At 46.0% G+C, this 22,359-nt stretch overlaps 1 protein-coding gene across 1 annotated transcript in view; it reads right to left on the bottom strand.

Moving 5' to 3' along the window:
* Positions 1 to 20,300, bottom strand: part of CACNA2D4 (calcium voltage-gated channel auxiliary subunit alpha2delta 4) — a 191,074-nt gene extending 170,774 nt beyond the window's left edge. The window contains exons 1-5 of the mRNA XM_075000558.1: positions 20,167 to 20,300; positions 13,077 to 13,158; positions 6,527 to 6,643; positions 4,655 to 4,714; positions 3,083 to 3,245 (exon numbers count right to left, since the gene is read on the bottom strand). Coding sequence (XP_074856659.1) covers positions 3,083 to 3,245; positions 4,655 to 4,714; positions 6,527 to 6,643; positions 13,077 to 13,158; positions 20,167 to 20,300 — 556 coding nt within the window. The remainder of the gene's footprint in view (positions 1 to 3,082; positions 3,246 to 4,654; positions 4,715 to 6,526; positions 6,644 to 13,076; positions 13,159 to 20,166) is intronic.
* Between the last annotated feature and the right edge of the window lie 2,059 nt (positions 20,301 to 22,359).

Here is a 22,359-nt window from a genome sequence, read left to right as displayed (position 1 = left end):
CCTTTTGCACTCCCCCCACTCCATCACATGCTGCTGCTGCTGCGGGGTGTTCCACCCACTCCTCCCGGGGGCCCCTCGAGGTTCCACTCCCTGCTGCCCTGGGGATGGGGCATGGCACTGTCGTGCGGGGTGACGGGGGGGCAGGGGCTGATGCACTGCTGTGAGGGCCATGGCCCTGCTGTCCTTGGGGCCATGGCCATGTGAGCATGTGGGGGGCCCTGGACACATATCTATTACCCCCCGCCCCTCAAGCCCAGGGGTGTACACCAGAGGGGGGTACCTACCTGTCGGTCTGCTCCCACGGTCTGGAGATCCCTGGGGGGCAGAGGCCCGGCTGCTGCTCCGGGATGGCAGGAGTAGGATCTGCAGCCCGGATTCTGCAGAGGAGGAGCCCCCCTCCTCCTCCTCCTCCTCCTCCTGCCGCAATGGCCCGGGGGTGGGCTCCGGGGGGCGCCCCCGGGGTGCGGGGCTTACCTCCGGGGCAGACTCCGGCTGCAGGGCCTGCTGGGGCTCGTCGGCCGAGATATCAAGGGTGGCCGGAGCGGAGGAGGTGTGCCGGGAGCCCAGGATGTCCCTGAGCTCCCTGTAAAAGGGGCAAGTGACGGGGGTGGCCCCAGATCAGGTGGCCGCATCCCAGGCCCGGGCGTAACCCTGCCGCAGCTCCTTCACCTTACTCCTGATGTGATCAGGAGTGCGGGCAGGGTGACCCTGGACAGCCAGGCTGTCAGCCAGCCGAGCGAATGCATCCGCGTTCCGCCTCTTGCTCCCCATTACCTGGAGCACCTCCTCCTCGCTCCAGAGCCCCAGCAGGTCCCGCAGCTCAGCCTCCGTCCAGGAGGGGCCCCGCTGCCGCTTGCCAGCCTGGCTGCCCGCCTGGCTGGGCTGGCTGCCCTGGCTCCCCTTGGGGGGGGTCCCCTGGGGGTGCTGGGTGGGCTGCCGGGCAGCCATCGCAGCTGGGTGGGTGGCTGTGCTGGCTGAGGGACGTGCAGGCTGGCCGCGTGTCTGGGCTGCCGCCTGCACATTCCCTCAGCTTCCTGCACAGGAAGGGAGGGGGAGGGGACCTTTAAGGGGCCACTCCATGCGGCCACCATTGAGCTGAGGGGCTGAAGAGAGCGTCTCTCAACCCCTCAGCTGATGGCCGCCATGGAGGACCTCGCAATTTCGACGTTGCGGGACGCGCAACGACTACACGGTCCCTACTTCGACGTTGAACGTCGAAGTAGGGCGCTATTCCTATCCCCTCATGGGGTTAGCGACTTTGACGTCTCGCCGCCTAACGTCGAAGTTAACTTCGAAATAGCGCCCGATGCGTGTAGCCGTGACAGGCGCTATTTCAAAGTTAGTGCCGCTACTTCGAAGTAGCGTGCACGTGTAGACACGGCTGCAGTGATATTTCATGGTTTGAACACAATTACAACAATTCCGCACAGCAGCCACTCTCTGCATGATGACCAGTATCCTACTGAAACTAGGTTTCAAACAAATATTGCCAGAAGAAGTGTCTTCACTGTTCAAGCAAATCCTGGAATATAACTCACCACAAGCAATCACAAATTTGCTTGGGTCACACACCATCTTCCTTTCTCTTTTGGGCAGATTTGTCTAACCTGGTTGATTACATCAAATTAGAACCGGATCCTGAGGGGCTATGGTAATTAACACAAGGCTGTACACAATGTAACACTCAGTATAAACAAGGACTGTTGTGTTATAGCCCCATAGCAGCAGGCTGTGGTAGCCCAGACAGCTGAAACATTGCTAAGCATGACAGTCCCTGGTTACAGAGAGTGTTGAGCACTGCACGCTAGTTATCAGGATTTCTCCAGTCATGTTCAGTCATGATGCAATTGCCAAATGTGGACAAGCCCTTCGATTTGAAAGCTCCCTTTCTTTCCACTATTACTTTACTTTTTGACATCTTTCTCATTCCTTTCTTCTGTCTCCAATTCTCCCCCCCAAGGCCTGACCTCTGTTCCCTGACCCTGATTTCACACCTGTATAAATCAAAAGATTTATAGGAGACATTGGAGTCCGACGTGAGACAAGTTGCAGTGGTATCTATTCCAGCACCAGAGAGGACCAAGTGGAGCAGCAGCAACAGGATACGTGAAGCTTTGATCAAAACCCTTTTTGAGTTATAAAACCCTCCTAAACTTCTCAACTTTGCAGTGGTGGACGTCATTTCTAAATCAAGCAGCATAACAAATAATGAGAGCAAAGCTTTAAAAGAGACCTAACGTAGGGCAAGTAAATCATGCGTGTTTGCAAATGAAGGGCGAGAGCAGTGACACTCTGATCTCAGTGGCTCAGGAGCCAAATTAGTGAGTAGCATTACCCCAAAGAGTCACAGTGATGTGAATTCATTGCACCATTTAATACATATCATTTTCACAGCAAATGAGAGACCAAATACTACTATTTTACAAACTACAGTTGGGCTAGTAACACATTAAAATACCACAACTAGTTAATAACTTAGATTGGCTGATCATTAAACCACATCGACAAATCTGCCGACAGGAGGGGGCAAAGGGAACAGCTGACCCTGGGCCTGGCATTTCAAAGGGACTTGGAGCTCCTTCTGCTGCCACTGTAGCAGTGACAGTGGCTGGAGCTCAGGATCCCTTGAAATGCCACAAAGCATTGTGCCATTGCTGCGTGTGGAGCTGGGCCCCCTCCCACCTTGGCCCCAGCCCCCCGGCAGCTTTTGGCACTGCGGCACACAGTTTTAACATCATGAGTGCAAAGAGCCTCAGCCTGTGAGGACTATGCTGCTCCATATTTCAGGAGCTTGCCCACCAGTCCAACAGACATAGGCCAGCTCCTGATCTACAGCCAGATTGTGACTGGCAGATGTATGGACGTACAAGGAGGGGAGAGCAGTAACCAAGTACAATTGCAATGATGTGGCTGCAGGAGGCATGACACCTCCCAGAGCTCCCTGCTGCCACCAGAAGGACAGTGCCTTGAAGTCATAGTAGAATCCTTATTCTCTGTCTTTCACTTCTTGACCACCTACATATGCTGTTCTTCCACTGTAGTGTCCAGGCTGACCTTAAGTCAGAGGTAAGAGCCCCAGTACCTTTGTTGTAGACATTGGTTGGGAGTTGCACATCGCTGTACGTTGTGTTCACCAGCAGATTATTGAAATGCTCATTTGGCTCCAGAATGAATTCATTTCCAAGCTCCACGTAATTATCATTCTCATCCTTCTCATTAATCAGCAGAGAGTGGTAGTAATCAAACTGGTGAGGAGGAGAAACAAGGCCGAGGGAAGGGAAAAGACAGAAAGAGAGTTCGTTGTCAGTGCTGCCAGAAAAAACAACCTCTCTCTGCTCCTCCCCATGGCCTCCCTCCTGCTGGAGTCCTTCCCCATTGCCAGAATCCTTCCATGTGGTGGTGAAAGGCCCTGACAGCAGAGAGCTTGCAAAGCCTCTCCCCCTTGCTGCTTCCCTGCTGCCAGAGACCAAAGTCTTTTCCTGCAGCTAAACATATACAGCATATGGGAAGGCACAGCTTGGGCAGGTTGAAAGCCATGTGCTTGGGTACAGAACCACACCTTTTACTTGTCAGCCCCAGGCCCTACCATCTACTCTGCTGCTTAAACCTGTGCTATGAGGGCTACCTTAGTACAGAAGCTACACACAGCTGAAAGAAACATGCAGTACAGATGGACCCTCAGTCCTTAATCCTTCTCCTCTCCTGTTTGACAGATGTAGTGCCAGTAGAACTGAGAATGGGCAACTGCTCGATTTTACCTGGTACAGGTTGAACCTCTCTAGTCCAGCACCCGTGGGACCTGACTGGTGCCAAACAAGAGAATTTGCTGGGCCGCGGGAGATCAATATTGTCTAACACATTACCAACTCTTCCACTGCTTACTGGGATCTTAGAAGACATTTAAGGGTAAATTTACAGATAAGTAACAGCACAGAACACTGAGAGTCAGGACTGGTGGCTGCAAACAAACTTTACAGGATGAGGGGAAACTTGGCCACACCCATGATAAGTGGCTATCTGGCTAACTAAAATCATGTTGGATTATGGATATTGCCAGACAACAGAGTTCCAGACTAGAGAGGTTCAACCTGTAGTCATTTTCAAACCCTCCAGTTTCTTATCATATCAAATCACCAGCCCCACCAGACTTTTACAGCCAAATTTACAGAGTCCCTGTTATTTCCCCTGTTAAAAGTCAACTTCTTTTCCTATGGATCACTTGGCATCTCTTCTCCAGGATGGAACAGCCCAAAAGACAGCTTCCTTTGGAGATCACCTTTAAAGGCATTTGATGAGTCACAGCTGGGGGTGACATTGAATGCCATTCACCACCCTTTTTTCTTTTTGCAGTATCCCCAGCTGCCACCAACACGTGCAGCAAGAATCTGATGAGTGCTCTTCAGCATGAGTTTACTACCCTGGAGCTGTTGGAGTCATTTATTTAATCAGGATGGCTTCTAGTGAGACAAAATTGAGTTATTAATGTGCTGCTGGGTGCTTTGAAGGCAAGAAGCATGGCACCATGCCTAGGAATAGGACACTTGGCTAACTGAGCACTTCTGGCTTTGGCAGAGCATGCCTGGCAATTGGCCAGTTAGTCCAAGGCACCCTGTCACATGAATCAGAGTTTTGTCTTTGAAGGATAGGAACATACCACCAGTGAGGAGTTGAATTCATGATTCAGATCTGCATCTTCTGCTGCTTCCACCAGCCTCTAATGCGAACACACACAAAGAGAAGATGTTTAGACTAAGATGGAATCCTACTTAAATGCAGCTACATTTACATTGCACAATAGGCTGTAGCTGTGTTTTGGGGCTTCATAAAGCAATCCAAACTCTACATGTCATGGAAGATTCCTAGTGCTCTGATAAGTTCACACCAAAACCCTGGACCTGAACACACCCAAACGTTCCTCTAGATCCAGCCCCAAAACATTGTGATTGTGGCCCATCTTTATTTGTTTACACCAACTGGTTCTTAAGCAACCAGGACTCTGTGACTATGGATCTGCATTTCTAAAATTAGGGTAAGTACACTGGCACATAATAGATTCCTGGATATTAGGACTAGACGCGACCATTATGATGAAGATTCTAGCCTGACTTCCCTACATAACACACGTCAAAGAACCTCACCCAATCAGAGAGCAAATAATGTGTACAGGACACATACTCAGACAGGTGCATGAGCCAAACTCACAGTACATAGGTGTTGCTTAGCTACATCAGTCACACAGTATGCTACACTGGGCCATACAGGCTACGTCTACACGTGCACCCAACTTCGAAATAGCTTATTTCGATGTTGCGACATCGAAATAGGCTATTTCGATGAATAACGTCTACACGTCCTCCAGGGCTGGCAACGTCGATGTTCAACTTCGACGTTGCTCAGCCCAACATCGAAATAGGCACAGCGAGGGAACGTCTACACGCCAAAGTAGCACACATCGAAATAAGGGAGCCAGGCACAGCTGCAGACAGGGTCACGGGGCGGACTCAACAGCAAGTCGCTCCCTTAAAGGGCCCCTCCCAGACACACTTTCATTAAACAGTGCAAGATACACAGAGCCAACAACTAGTTGCAGACCCTGTATATGCAGCACGGACCCCCAGCTGCAGCAGCAGCAGCCAGAAGCCCTGGGCTAAGGGCTGCTGCCCACGGTGACCACAGAGCCCCGCAAGGGCTGGAGAGAGAGTATCTCTCAACCCCCCAGCTGATGGCCGCCATGGAGGACCCCGCTATTTCGATGTTGCGGGACGCGGATCGTCTACACGTCCCTGCTTCGATGTTGAACGTCGAAGTAGGGCGCTATTCCCATCCCCTCATGGGGTTAGCGACTTCGACGTCTCGCCGCCTAACGTCGATTTCAACTTCGAAATAGCGCCCAACACGTGTAGACGTGACGGGCGCTATTTCGAAGTTACTGCCGCTACTTCGAAGTAGCGTGCACGTGTAGACGCAGCTACAATGTTCAAACAGGCTGCCCCTCTTCAGCAGCTAATGTGTGCTGCCTCGGGTAGGGTTCCCTTCTGAAGAGTTAGGTCTGGATCTTTTGAATTGATGTTCATTTTCTAACCAAGTAACTTCTTTCCCTTTCACATTTGGCTGACATAAACACCAATATCACTCTGTTTCTATGGCAGGATCATCCTGCAAATGGCTACTAAATATCAGAAGGAGTTAAGAAACATCAGCTGTTGTTTGGATGGGCAGTGAAGGCCTTGTATAACTTGTACACCCATGTACCTTAGCAGTTGCAGGGAAATCATGATAGATCTTTTTAGAGGTATTTCGGATCCTAAAGATGCAGAGAGACACCTAGTGGAATTTTCAGAATCACCTTGGTACCTGAGTCCTATTTATTTCAATGGAAGTCAGGTACCTAGGTGCTTTATAACTCCCTCTAGGCCCCTGTCTGCATTGGTAGATGCCTAAATACCTTTCAAATTTGGTCTTCGGTGTGTTTCTAACTTTGTAGTGGGCAGAAGGGGATCTCCCCAGACTGTTCTGAAGTTTGTACCTCAACAGCTTCTACTTTTCTGCGCAGCATGCTCTCCATTTCCTCCGAGAACTTCTTCACCAGCTCCGAACCATCCACCTCCTTGATCTTCAGAGTCGGCTCCACATCTTTGTACTTCTGTCCAACAGAAAGGAGAAAATCCTCACTGAGTGAAAAATTCATTGGGGAAGGGATGAATTTCCCAGGCATTCTAGTGCACGAGGAGAGATGGATTGCAAGGGCAGTCCTGATTTTCTTCTGTCCTTTTCTCTTCCTCCACTTTCTTCCCTACACCTGGACTTGTGGAAATAATGGAAGCATAATGCAGTTCATTTGCCTGTCTAGGCATAAGTCACTAATTTGCTGGTGCCAGCAGGTACTTATAGTTGTCTAAGTTACCTCAGTTGCAACTAAAAACAATCGTATGTGAAAAAATGTGTCTGTGATTATTCACACCTGCAACCTGTGCAAACAGTTTTGAAAGTCTGCCAGTGTGTGTATGTGCACCAGTGACAACTGAATATGTGCCATGCATACCTGGCTCCATACCACCTTGAAGTGAACTCTTGTCAACTCTCACAAGCCAAGGAGGAGGGGAATCTTACATAGGATATGGGAGAGCTCCAAGAGAAACCCTGGAGGTGCAGGAGTGGGGCTGGTGATTGACTTGGTGGTAGGTTTCTTCCCAAGCAATAGGGTGAATGAGCACCAGAGCTGGGAATGCCCTTCACTGGGTGAGGCAAAGTCCTGGTGAGGCAAAGTCCCTTCACAGGTTGCAGGTATGAATAATCACAGACACCTTTTTTCACAGATGATTGTTTTCTGACAATATTTGATATGAAACAGTATTCAAACCCCAGTATTGGGTCCAAATTCCATACTGCACAATTATATCATGTGTCTCTAAATTGCCCTGCACTTTCCATGTTAGATGTGGTAGTCCTTACTTCCTCTCTTTAAAAGCAATGAAGAAAGAGGAACAGACCAGATGGGAGCAGGAAGGGGACCCAGCTGGAAAAGGAGACAATACGGTTAAGGACAGAGCCCCTATCCCTCTAGTGGTGACAGTGAGGAGAGTGTTTTTGAGGTAAGCAGGAAAACAAAGTAATAGATTCCCTTAGCTTTACTCTTTGCTGTGGCTACACCTCCCTCTTGCCCCTATGCATAAGATTTATAAGCAGGTTACAGGGAGAAAGTTTTGTCAGAACCCCCTCTTCAAATATTGCAGCACTCCAGTGCTCTGCCCCTGAGGTTCACTCCCAGCACAGTACACAATGAGCTCAGGGCAGATGGGCAGAGAAGATGCAGAGGATAGTTTGAATTTCTTTGGGATAAGCCACCAGGGCTCCTATTGCTAGAACAGCTCACTCATCATTACAGAAGGCTGCTGAGCCCATGTGGAGTCTGACATGCCCTGAGGATGGGACAGGGCTGAAGAGGTTGGACAGAAATAGAATCAGACCCTGCTGGTGACAGGCACGCGTGGAAGCTGCTAGTTCTGTTTGGCATGATCAACACAGCAAGGCTTTCCTGGATTAAACACTCCAGCCCTTACATACATGCTGCTGCTGGGTATCTAGACTGGATTGGGGGAGGGGAAAGAGGAGGAGGGGATGAGCGTAAAGGTTAGCATAGCAACACTACCAACAGGACATGTACAGCACACAGATGGATGGCCCTGGATGATGATGAGACCACAGGACTCATTCCAGTTGCTGCCAGCCTGTCCCATTTAACTGTGCCAGAGTTTCATCTGCAGAGAAGCTGATCTCTGCCACTCTAGGGGCTTTAATCAGGCCCCTCCCCTGCGAGATCCACGTAATCTCTCTGGAGTGCAAGCCAGCTGGGAAAACTACAAGCTCTCTGCAAAGAAAACACCATCGTCAGCGGACAAATGGGGATTTTACACCACGGAGCAGTGATTGTTCCCTACAGCCTTTTCACGCTAGCAGAGCAGTAACTGCGCTTTGCATGCCTGTCAAATATTTTGTACATGCTGCTGGCACATTAGTAGTGGGAAGTTAAAAGAATATCAATGACCATAGGCACTTGCGTTTACCAGTCACAGTGTATGTTAAGAGCCCAGCCACACGTAGCATGCACAGCTCAACCCATACAGTTCTCTAGCGTGGCGAAAATATTGCACAGCATTATCAGCTGGCTGTGTCAATGAATACATCAAGACTGTGTTCATACACCTCTGTGTTCACTTTCCACGACAGTCCAGAAAGTAATTTTATTGGCTGGACTGCTGATAACCGTGAATTTTAACAAGACTGTAAGAGATCGTTTGCTGAGAGAATATTCACATTCTAAGAGCAGGGATTCAGGAACACAATTAATGCCACGTGACCTCAGATATTATGATCAGTTACCATAGTGATAAGCGCACTATAAATGTCTAGGTAGACTTCTGTGTCCAATCAAAACTAACCAACACCTTACATTTAGAATCTTGTTGATCAATGATAGACCAGATTCGCTTGCTGAAAATATAGCAAGTATTTGTCAAAAAACAAACGAAAAGCCCACCAGTACCAGAAGAAGAATTGATAAGTTGCTTGTGTACAAGTCACAAACAGAAAAAGAGCCTATGCTCATGAATTGCATCACTCCCTTAAAACAGCAGTGACAACTAATTGGGATTCTCCTTCAGCACAAGCCCGGGAGGCTGAGGACCCAGAGTAATGAACCCTTTGCTATGTCTGTGAAGTCACTTACCTTGCCAAATACGTATTCCTGTTTCAGCCTCCTTGAAATGTAGTCCACTGATATACTTAGCATTGCATAACTCTCTGACACTGCTACTACTTAAGTCAGAGAAAGACATTCCACCCACACCCAGCAAAAATCACTTAACATTGATTATTTAATTTGTCTGTTCTGTCCATTCTGCACTATTTAGTAATCATAGTCTTATCTCCAGATGAAGCCTACAGGGGGCTTAGCCACCAAGGAAAGCAGGAATTGGTTCTGGGAAACATATTCCTTTTGCAATTGCCAATTAATTAAATATAGTAAGCATGAAATCCTGGGCCCATTGAAGTTCATGGGAGTTTTTCCACTGAATTCAGTTGGGCCAGGATTGCACCCTCAGTGATTTCTTTTTAATCAGTAAAAACAATAGTATATAATTCAGTTGCTTAGGGTCAAATCCTGATCCACATGTTCTCCAGAGCATGGACAATCAAGTGTACCATAATATGGCTGGGTTTGGTGGTCACTGAAATTCTCAGCAGTGACCAGGTGGCAGTTGTGTAACAGAGAGCCTCTGGTAGACTACACATAAGATGGGTAGGTGTCCATTTTTCATCTAAACAGTGGATCGAAAAGGGACTCTCCTAGGCCACTGAAAACGAATGAGTGAATGAGGGGGAAGGAGAGAATGATGGGGTGGGTGGGGATATGGATTGAGTAGGATAGAGCCTTGGAAAAGGGCTGGGGCTGGTTTTGTTTAGTCAGAAGTTGACAAACCTAACAATTTAGCTGCAAATGTAACAAGCCATAGTAAAAGAAAACTTGGATTTTCTCTGCTCTTCAGATATGCTTGGTAAGTTTCATGGACCTTTTGGGGCCTCCTGCTATGCTTTCTCTTCCCATGGATTTTTCAGCAGATAGGAAAAAACAGCCATTTTTATCAAATTACTAGAAGTTATCAGGAAATTAGTAAGAATTAATTATTGCACAATGCACACTTTTAAACTTACTTTTACTTAAGAAAAGAAATGACTCATTTAAAATAATTTCTCTATTTGGGTGAAAGCAATTTGTATGAGCATATAACGTGGGATCAAATCAAGACTATAGCCAAGGGTCACAAGAGATGGAGGATGACTGTGGAGGCCCTATGCTCCACCAGGAGCCCACAGGATTAAGAAGAAGAAAAAGAAGAATTTGTATGAAATTTGACCTCTGAACACAAATGCCTGTGACCCATTGAAGTCCCATTTAAGATTTCAAAATAGAACTTACAGGAAAGGAATCGCTAAAGCTGAAGCACAGCTATGCTTTGTGATGTTACTCACAGCAGAATCAATGCATTGCAACAGAGATTTCAGCACACCAGAGTAAAGCTATTTTTAAGCTTACATTAGTGACTGTGCAAAATTTGCCATGGCCATGTCACAGGTGGTTCCTGGCTAACTGACAGCTGAGGAATGGGGCTGTGTGTTGCTTTCTGGTATTATCACAATTCTAATACAGCCTAAAGATTTATTGGGCCTTTCAGGATGGGTGCAGCTTGGAGGTATCAGGGATTGTGGGTTGCAAAAGGAACGCTCTGCTAGTTCTCCAATTTAAAACAACAAAAGAAAGCAAAAACTGCCAATGAAATGCCATGTTAAAAGTTATTTAACGGAATAGGAGATTTAAATCTAGAACACACAAGAAATTAAAAGATTATAGTGCTAATAGGAACAGGAATTTAGTTACACTGTAAGCATGTCAAGCTCCTAATTGCAAGGTCAAATTCTGATGCCCTTATTGTTATTGCATAGGTTTTATGATGTTCTTACACAGGCAACACTCCCATTGACTTCAGTAAGACGTTTGTCTGAGCAAGGAGTGAGCAAACACTGAGAAAAACTCCAGGACTTGGCCTCTGCATGATAAAGCCATTGAGGAAGGGACCTGTCCTTGCATTTGTCTGCAAAGTGCCCCACATACTTAAAATGCTGATTATGCAGCAGCAAGTCAACATATTTCATGTGTGAAATGTGCCACATAGGTCTGATAAGAGAATTTTGGTTTGGAAATGCCTGCACTTGAATGTTCTGACTTGGGTGCATGCATGTGTGTGCTGAATTACACCAATGTTGTTTGTAGGTCTAGCCTCTTTGAAAACAAGTTTCACCTCCCTCAAGAACTTTGTTTGCACTACTGCATGAGGAGGCTACTTGACTGTAGCCGCATAAAACCTCTCTCTCCACAGCTATATGTGTCAAGTGTGCACGTTGAAGTCCATGAAGCTTATCTGCTTTAAGAAGCTTATTAATGAAGATGGTGTTTGAGCTAGTGTTTCCTGACAGGGCAGAGGGTGAGGAGAGACCTGGAGACATGGGCATAATAGGAAGAGAAGGGAAAACTCTCAGACAAGAGGGAAAATAAACAGGATCTGAGGGTAAGCAAGGAGAAGAGAGAATTCTAACTTTTCTGAACTGCATGTATATGTCTAACCTGAGTGTGAAGTGGACCTGGGGAGATGACTCAGAGATGGGGAGAGTACACAGGTCTGTATTGGATCAGAAGCCAAACCCAGCAGGAAGTGACGGTGGTGACTCAGTGAATGGCATTCTTCCCCTGAGATACCACTGAGCCAGAAAATTCCACGTCCAGCAAAGCATTGGCCTGTTCCATATAAAATATACCACTTCCCATGCAGACTCACACATGTGCACTTCAGTCAACCTTCTGCAATCAAAACTCAATCCCTCCAAAGTTAATGGAAAGTAAAAGAGAAGCCGGCCAGACCAAAGCATGCTCATTAGTTCAGATAATTACAAGCTGGATCATAACCAATTTATTCACATGAAAATTTGAGGCAGGTTTTTTCTGTGCTTGTCCACTTCCAGTGTTTCCTATCTAAGCTCATGAACCAAGCAAATCAACTATAATGGGACAAATTCTCTGTTGATGCAAATGGGCAAAACACCATTAAAGTCACTGGAGATGTCTATGCCAGCTGCCAGTGGCTGCCAATCAGGATGCTCCTAGTGTCTGGAATTGCAAGAAGTGAAGGGTATGGAGGTTGTTAGGACTGTGCTGAAGTTTCAGGGTCATAGGTTAAGAAGATGGGCAGACTAGGGGTGAGCAACTCTTTATTCCAAGGCAATCTAGTTGTATACAGCTGCTTTCAGAACTGGCATCACAACAACCAGTCCTAAACCAAAGAGGAAAAACAGATTTTAAAGCAAGATTTGAAGGGAGGAAAGTGACTCAGTGGGGGAGTAGGAAGAAGACAGATGAGGAAGTACAAATAAACAAGACATCCACAGTTGGGAAAGCTCAGGAAACAGAGAGAAAGGCAATACTGGAGTAGAGTGAGCAGGTGGAGGAATAGGTAGACATGCAGTTGAGAGGAGAGAAGACTGAATGTGGTCCTTAGAAGAAGGGAATCTCCATCCCTAGTGGTGGAATCTCTATCCCTAGAGGTTTTAAGTCCCAGCTTGATAAAGCCCTGGCTGGGATGATTTAGTTAAAGTTGATCAGCTTTGGCAGGGGGCTGGACTCAATGACCTACTGAGGTCTCTTCCAGCCTTAGGATTCTATGATTTTAAGGGAAGTGGGTGGCTGTGAGGTCAGAGGGAAAAGGTGAACAATGCCCATGGACAGTATAAAAAACCAGGAGGGCAATTTTGAGATGGAGCTTATGACTCAGACAGGAGCAAAGTCCACCTGGAGATTTGAGGGTAAGGACTGGGAAATGACTCTGCATGGTCTGGAAAGTTAGTGAAGATTTCCCAGTGTTGCCCCTCTACAATGGATCCCCAGGACATAGGGGAAAGGGGAGATATAGAGGAGGGAAATCTGAAACAAGCAAAGCTCCCATACATACATCTCAAGTATGGCCTACCTTCTGTAAGAGAAGAGAGCCTGAATACTTTGTCACAATGGAATATATCTCCCCACCAAAGGTATCTGCCCAGGACTTCACCCTAAAGTGGAAAAAGAGGAAAACCAGCAGTGTTAGCACTTCATGTAGATTAGTTGCATCAAAAGACAACAGTTGTGCAAGCACATATCACTTGTTCTGTCTCTCTATATGTAAGTGGACTGTTGGCTGCTCACTAAAACTCAGTGCGGGTTTTTGGTTGGTTAGATCCCAGTATGAAAAGGAAAGGTAAAGCTCTTTGAGAAATCAGAATCCTGAGACTAACAGCCCCCAGGGACTATGGGAAGAGGCCAGCCTTCCAGGTCAGCCTGATTGCCCAGGCAGGCAGGAGTGAGAAATCTGGGTAGAGTTCCATCCTCCTCCAGGTTAGCTAAATTTCCTGGGTCAGACTGAGTGGGGCTGAACTAAGGAGACAACATGAGCATGAGCTGAGCTGGGAGCACAGCCATGCCAGACAGAGAGAGACAGACACACAACCCAGCAGCAGAGCCAGGATGGTGGGATAGTGTCAGCTAGAGATTATGAGCCACGGCCCAGCAGCAGATTCATATGGAAGGAAAACTGAAGCCTGAGTTCCAGAGACACAGTTGTAACATGAACAAACCCAGGTTGCTGGCACTAGGGATTGAACCTGTAATCAGAGGGACTAAAGCCCCATGCTCTATTACACAAGCTGAAGGTCAGCTGGCTCTCAGCTAAGGCCATAGAGCAGAGACTTCACTTGCCCTAGTATGAGGTACTGGCTACTACACAGTGCAAAGAGCAGAGCCATGCTGAGGGGAGAGCTGCAGCCAGAGATCCTGAGCCATGGCACAGAGTGCATATCTATGGGACCAGGGCTATGTCCACGGAGTCAGAGAAACAACCCAGGAGCTGGAGGAAGCACAGCAGAGAATGGAGCTGGAACATGCTGTCACTGAGTGCGGTGAGCAACAGGGAGGAGAAGGAGGGCCTGAGTAGAGGCCTAGCTCAGAGCACCTCAACCAGCCAAGAATCTTCCAGTCCAGACAAGGGAGGGGGTGACATTGGGGAGAAGGATCCTGCCACCCAGAGTGAGGGTCTGACCTGCAGCATCCCTGCAGCAGAGCCAAGCCTCAAAAAGGAGGCCTGGAACCTACAAGGAACAGACTGACCTGCTCTGATCCCTAGAGATACTGTTGTTGAGGTCTCCATGCCATAGGCCAGAGTAATATATTTTCCCATTAACTTTTCCCATTTTTCCTTATTCTTTTTTTTTAAGTGATTGTTGTTTAATAAATTGCATTTGCTTGAACTGCATTTAATCATCAATGGGTCAGGGAAGTGTTCAATGTGAGGAGAAGACCTCAGAGTGGGGAGGCCCTAGGCCCTGCCCTGGGTGACCACAGCAAGGTAGGTGCTGAGCCACCAGGAATCCTGGGCACAGTCTTGTTGGGGTTACATGTTATATGCCACACAGGAGGGTAGAAGAGGAGCCGTTGGGGTCAGGGAAACCCCTGGGTAAAGCAAGCGGGAGTGGGGACTCTCAACCTTTTGTTAGCCCATTTCACCCAGGCGGTGTAGAAGCCAGGAAAGTTCCCCTCAATAGCGGGACCGTTTCCTGGCTTACATGCACGTGCAAATCAGCAAGCACACCTGTGACACTGTAGACACAGTGATAATGTTTTCTTTTTCAATTGCTGATGAGACACACAACAGTAGCAGGAAAGCATCCTCTCCATGGCCCATTCTGCACTCTGGTCTCTCATTGCCATCACACTGTTTGACTACGATGCCAAGTTTTGGGAGTTCTATCCAGTCACTATTGACTCTCACAGGAGCTTGGCTGAGCAAAATCTTAGTGAAATCTGAGTTATAACCGGGTAAGGGGATCTCAGGATTTGGCCCAGAGACCATGCAGGGAAAATGAACCTGACTGTGATCTCAGTTAATGCAGTGTGAATCCAGAGGCCTACAATTGCTTTCAGTGAACGTATGCTGGGCAGACATGGATATAAACTGGGAGCAGATTCTGGGTTACATCTTATCTCTCTGTCAAGCCCCAAGCACATGTATGACCTCCTATAAATAACAGACAAAAGCAATACGTGCCGAGCTCATAAGGCTGCTGACATTCAGGCTGAGCATAAAGATATCACGTCCTCCCCAGATTAGCATATACGGCTGGTGTAATTGTCAGCATACTTAATCAGGAATCTGTAAGGCAAATCATGCTAGGATGTTCCACCTACACTCAGTTTCTTTTACAGGGCCTCATTAGGAGGTATCTTCTCCTTTATAGAACACATGGCTGCCTCCACTTATCAGAACACAGCGGTTACTTCTGCAGTACAGATTCATACCTGTAATTTTCAGTGGGATTCTGTTCAGTCCCAAGAAAACTTTAAACCCAGAGTGCCTGATTTTAATCTTTACGATCTGAGTATAATGCAATCAAAATCAATGGCACTATGCCAGCATAAAATAAAACCCTTGTGCAATGGCATGCTAAATCAGGCACCGAGACAGTAATTTTTTTAATCTCTTGGTGCAATCCTGCTTCCACTGAGTCAGTAAGAGCAGCTCAGTATTTCTGGCTTTTAGGGTCAGTTTACTGGCTTCTGCTTCTTTTTTCCCATGCACTAAAAACAATAGAGAATATGTGAATTTGCTAAGAAGATAGAACTCCTTTCCCAGCTCACGTCCTGGTTCTGACAACCCCGGTAGGCTCGTTCTGGGCAGGGAAAAACAAAAAAACAAACCAAAAAGCATTTGGCCTTTGTGCAGTGCCTGGGGAGGGGAAGGAATTCCTACCAGACCCTTGTTGTTGTGATCGGCTTATGCCTGAAAGCAGCCGATCTGATTACCCTTATCTCAATATTTAACTCAATAGCCCCTTGAAGCAGCTCACTTAACAACTTGTCTCTACAAGCTGTTTAACATTGGCACAAAAATTTACCAATGGTCACAAAAGCTGCTTACCCACCCACGAGATGAGGACAAGAAATTGCCTAGCCATCCCAAGTAAGTTGTGATGCCAACTCATGATTTTATCAAGTTGTGATATTTGGAAGCTTTTTTTTTCCTGAAAAACATGGCTCTGGAATCAAGTGCTTGCATGAGAATCTCAAAGCTTTCATAGAAAAGAGAATAAATGAAAGTTTCTAGGCCTTATGGTTGCGAGACAAAATCTTGAAAATGTGAATCCTAAAAGCTCTGTCACTGGGAAAAAAATAAAGTCAAAATTATTATTTGAAAAATAGTACATGATTTTTAAGCCAGTCCCATGATTTCTGAAGGCTTGAGGTTGGAAATACTGCTGCTGACTCCCAGCCAATACTCTGGGACTGGCAGCTGTGACACAGCTGTGTTCAAAGCACAGCAGCATCTCTATGGACAGCTCTACAGCTGCCTCTCTAATCTGGCTGGCTGCCTCTTTCCTGGCTTTCTGGAAGCTATGGGGGGCACTTTAGATACTAGAGAGGATATACCTTGGGTTACACATCTTGCAGTGCTGGCCAGGGAATTAGAGGGAAACCTGGGAACAGAAAGGGGGAATCATAGGGTCAGAAATGGAGAATGACAGGGTGACAAACAGGAGGCCAGAAAGAAGGGACGAGTCATGGGGGGAAGTCATGAGAAAACATATTAGGGAACAATTAAAAGGAAGCAAAGGGTCAGACAACTGGCAGCATACAGGGAAATATCATACCAGTATAAAAGAGGCTGCTGGAGGCAAAGGGGGACCAGAAATAAATAGGGATCTAAGAAGGGCAATGATGAAGCCAACGGACGATTATTTTTCATGCAAGCCAAGGATATGGGTGCTGCTTGAGGGCTAAATTCATTTTGGTGAATCTAAGGAAGTTATCTTTGTTCTCATGTCAAGGCCATGTAATGATGATCCCAACTCATATTCACCAGATTGCACCAAAACTTCTTCTGCGACAGGCAGTTCTCACAACCTGAGTCTGTATGAAGAATTGTTGCTTTGGAGGGAAAGCCTTGACATGTCAGTAGCTACCTAGTTTTTGTAATACTGAATTTGGACAAATAGAATTTTGCAAGTCTGGAGTTAGGGCTTGTGTACATCACTTATTTTTTGAATAAGATGATAAAGAGCTGAGTTAACTGATGCAGTGCTGGTTATCACATAGCAATCAGTATAAATTTGCTCAGAATTGTTTTAGCTAATTGTGATTGAACCTGACAGGCACTTAAAATATGTTGGTTCTGTGCACACAGAATGTCTTAATGTATCTGATCTATTTGTCTATCAGGTACATTTCAACTGACTTCTCCTTATTTGGTGCCACTGGCCAATTGATACTTTTATTGAGTACTACCTTCAGAGCAATTCCTTTGTATTTTAGTCAATATGGCAAATTCATCAGTGCAGCCAAAGCACTGGAGATGAATTTGGCTTCAGTCTAGTTTGGCTGCAAGGAGAATTTCCTTTTAGTCCTGAGTTGATTTCTTTTATAGGAATTTGTTACAAGTTGTGCAAAACTGGTGCAGGTGTTTGCTTGGTACAGAGGCACTGAGGGTAATAAGCAACTGCCCTAGCTCAGAAAAGGTTGGGGCTGCAGACTGTCTGCCTGTAATCCTCTCAAATGTATTCAGCAGTAGAAAACATCAGGGAGGAAGGGCTTGCCCCGCTCATCATGAATAGCTTAGGTGACATAGAAATCTACAAGTTTCAACTATCTTCTCTTTCAAAGTCTTCTTAGGATGACAGATTTCAAGGCTAAAGAAAGGTATTTCTGTGCAATATTTACGGCCAGAGGCATAAAGCTGTTTTTACACTAATCAGTCTCAAACTATTACATGCTGATTTGTTCGTCACACACGCAGCTGAATGCCCAGCTTATTTCTTTGCCAGGCTCTTTTGGGCTGAATTTTTAGAGCTGGCCTTTGCTTACCTCATCAGTGCAATCACACAATGAGATGCACAGGTTGGTACAAATCAAAGGCAGTTCCCCATTGAAGCAAAAATGGTTTCACATGTAGAGCTTTAGGAGGAGGCAGAGAGCAGTGTGGGGGTGGGGGAGGGAGATTGCTGCTCTATGACCTCTGCATACATCTCCAAATCCCAATGACCAACATCAAACTGAAAGGAGATTTAATAGTGCAGCCAGGATAAAGTCCATGGCAAAAAGTTTCACAAGGTGCCCAGGGTTGGACCCCCAAGAGCTGCTATGAATGTGTGGTTTTCTTGATAAATACATAAAAGAGTCCACAGATAGAATCTGTGTGTGGCTATTTGAAAGAGGCCTTGAGCTGTTTGAATTCAAAACTTCCCTCTTGCTCTTAGGAAGAGCTGTACGCTTTCTTGAATAGCTTAGTTGCTGTAGCCATTTCTCTAGCACATTGTCATTTGTTTCAGGCATCGAATAAGAAACAGGTTTTCCTGCCCTCAGAACAGCAACCTCAGAAACAATTGCCCGTCAGGCGTGTTCTCTCCTTTCTAAGCCAAGGCCTAGGTAAGAATGCAGAAATATCCAAATCTCTCACCTTTCAAACAAATTGCAGCATAAAAAGTTTGATACACAATGTCACCAATATATTTTTAACCTTAAAGTAGTTAAGTTGCTTAAATCAGCTTAGCAAGATCCAACACTTTTAAATCTATATATTGAGATGTTAGAATCATGGCAACCTGCCAAAGAAAAATTTGTCAGCAATGCTGGACTCACTTTGTACCATAGTGTCCTTCAGCTCCTTGCTAGCTGTCCACGACTCTGAGACACACGCACACTCTCCTTCCCCTCAGAGCACGTGCACAAATGCACACACACACACAACTACAGAACGTTCACATCTGAAAATCTATGTGCAAATGGTCGGTGCACAGCTCCATCCATGCTAGCCTGTGTACAACCGGAGTGCACACACAATACAATAATGGCATGAAGACTTTGCATTTCCAACATGCTTTTCATCTGCAGATTTCACAGGGGTAATGTCATAATTCCCATTTTACAAATAGGGAAAGAAAGACGACAGAGGTGATTTGACCTCTATACACTAGAATATATATACGTGCAGGCATAGTGCCTACATACAGTGCATGTGTATGCATCATAGTCATTGCTGTGTAAGCCTGTGTAATAATATTGTAAAGATCCAGTGTAAGGTGACAGTACCGGTAATGAGGAGAAACACTACAAACACTAAAGTCTTGCACTGGACAGCTTGGATCTTATATATAAAAATGGATCAGAATGACACACCTTCACACAAGCACTCAAGACATATCACAGAGCACCAGTGCTCCAGCCCTCTCCTTAGGGGAATGTTACAAACCAACACAAAGTAAGTACACATCTGAGACTGGTCAGTTTTTTCCCAGCAATCAAATGGGCCCATAGCTGTTCCAGTGATTGGGTGATGTATACTACCCGTATACTAATGTTTGCCTGCTCCTCCTGGTGCACCAAGCAGAGCTGAGGACCTACTCTAGAGACTATAATAGATAACAAAAGCTAGCCCTTACAGAGTACTTTTTTATTTTCAGATATCAAAGCACTATACCAACAGGGTCAGTAGCTTGAACCTCAGTTTACTGATGAGGAAACTGAGGCATGGGGTGGGCTAGGTCTCACTCATGGCCACTGAGAAGGCTTGTGGCAGAGCTGAGAATTTAACAAGGTATTCTGAGTCCCAATCCACTAGGCTATTCTGTATACTTTAAGAATAATACTTTTTCCTGCCTGCAAGCACAAGTCCATGGGAATGATACCCATGGTGCCTCAGACTTGGCAGTGAAATGAGATTGTGCATCCAGGCAAAAATCAGGTCAAAGAAATATTCCATGCAAAAAAAGAAAAAGAAACCCAGTGCAAATCAAGCTCTGTTGTCCCCCAGACAAATACCATTTCAGAATGGTGGGGAGGTGGGTGCCTCTTTGAGGGAAAGAACTGATGCTGGTCACAGGATGTGACAAAGGAATGGTAAGAGAAAAGGAATGATGAATGGGGGCAGGGGACACAGTGGTACTACTAGCAGAAGAGTAAAGTAGTAAAGGACAGAGGGTCTTAGGGAGTGGAGGAGTCTATGGGAAAGGAGTCTGAGACCTGGGGGAAACACTTACGTTTCCAGTGGTATCTTTGTCTGGGACTTCGTGAAGGGCAGGAGGCAGCTGAGTGAGAGGAAAAGCCACAGGATAGCTCCTGGCATCATCCTCCAGGCAAAATCCATCAGCAGCAGGATTACTTGTAGAGACATAGAGACTCCCAGCCACACTTGCCACTCTATAGCGATCTCAGCACTGTCCAGGCAGGCCGCAGCATGATGTCCTGCTGGGGAGTGGGTGAAAGCTGCAGAGTTGTGGGGACACTTAAGCCTGCATGCTGCTGCCACCCTGTGCCCTCACTGTGCACTGTCCCGCCCAAAGGGGGAAAAGCTCCAGGGGGACTGTACAGCCTCCCAGCCAACAGCTGCAGATAAAAGTTTGCAAAATATATGCTGGAATTACTGAGAGGAGAAACTCCAGAGAAGCTGCCCCATGGTTGCCAAAGTCACCAGTGTGTCCTGCTTAGCTTATGTGCCCTGCAGGAATGGAAGAGACTTGAGGGAGCTCTGCAGAAACAGTATCTATGTAATCCACTGCCGGCCCTTTAATCCCCAGGCAAAGCAGCAACAGCGGCAGATTTAGGGAAGAGGAGTGGGATAAAATCACTCAGGATTATTCTGATTTCTGGAGACAGGCCTCAGCATGTCCAATCAGAGATCAGGACAAGCTCCCTCTCAGCCCATTTTAAAGGGGCAGTGTCACCTCGTCTAAAAAGAGCCTCCTGATCTATGATCGCTGCTGAACAGCACTTGTTCCTCACTTGTTGAATAGTAACAGAGAGAAAGCCGTGCTAGTCTATATACTATCAAAACAAAAAAGCAGTCCAGCAGCACTTTAAAGACTAACAAAATAATTTATTAGGTGATGAGCTTTTGTGGGACAGACCCACTTCTTCAGACCATAGCCAGACCAGAACAGACTCAATATTTAAGGCACAAAGAACCAAAAATAGTAATCAGGGTTGACAAATCAGAAAAAATATTATCAAGGTGAGCAACTCAGAGAGCAGAGGGGCAGAAGGGGGCAGGGAGTCAAAAATTAGATAAAGCAAAGTATGTGAAAGAACCCCTATAATGAGCTAGAAAATTGCCACCCCAGTGCAAACCACATGTTAATATGTCAAATTTGAATATAAAAGAGAGTTCAGCAGCCTCTCTTTCCAAACTGTTGTGAAAACTCCTCTTCAGTAAAACACAGACTTTCAGGTCATTAACAGAATGGCCCACTCCATTAAAGTGCTGGCTGACAGGCTTGTGAATCAGGAGTGTTTTTATGTACGCTTTATGCCCATTAATTCTTTGTCTAAGAGAGTTTGAAGTCTGTCCAATATACAAAGCATGTGGGCATTGGTGGCACATGATGGCATATATGATGTTAGTTGAGGAACATGAGAATGTGCCCATGATTCTGTGAATAACCTAGTTAGGTCCAGTGATGGTATCTCCAGAATAGATATATAGACAAAGTTGGCAACAGGCCTTGTTGCAAGGAAAAGTTCCAGGATTGGAGTTCCTGCGGTATAGACTGTGGTTGTTGGTGAGAATCCTGTGTCTATTTTGTTAGTCTTTAAAGTGCTACTGGACTGCTTTTTATTTTATTCCTCACTTGTAGAGGATGCTTGTAAATTGCCCTGGCATGTTGTTTGCTCTGCCTGGGATCATTTCTATTGATTTACTTTTACGTCCCACCCTCTCCCTCCATCTTCCAGAAGTACTAAAAATACAAGTCAAATGAAAGGGTTGCATAAGTGTAAATGAGAGGCAAATTTAGACAACTGGGTCATAACAGGATCTCAGTTATACTGCTGGGCTAGTATAAAGGATGACCAATATTGCCTCTTGTTTGTATTAGGGTCACACCCTCAAGCACTATCCAGTCATATCGAGGATGTCAGCCTTGGACTAAAGAACTAAATAAGATCTAGGCAGAAAATGAAATGAGGGATAAAAAAAGGACATTGAGAGGCAAAAATAGGATCAAGAAAGAACCAAGAAAATCTAGACACCTGACCTGCCATCTGTGAATGTATTTATTATTAATTAAGTTCAACAAATTGGCGCAGGAAAAAAAATTATCCAGATAGCTGCACTCTAATTTGTACCTGGAGACTGACAAGTGAATCCAGAGAGACCTCTAGTTGTAGTAGATGATAACAGTAATTAGCAAATTACATACTATCATGAGGGTCAGACTTCATATTAAGGGTTAATT

This window comes from Carettochelys insculpta, chromosome 1, assembly GCF_033958435.1.
Source record: "Carettochelys insculpta isolate YL-2023 chromosome 1, ASM3395843v1, whole genome shotgun sequence".
Classification (NCBI taxonomy): domain Eukaryota; kingdom Metazoa; phylum Chordata; order Testudines; family Carettochelyidae; genus Carettochelys; species Carettochelys insculpta.
Note: the sequence above shows the minus strand (reverse complement) of the source record. Positions and strands in the feature narration are given on the sequence as shown.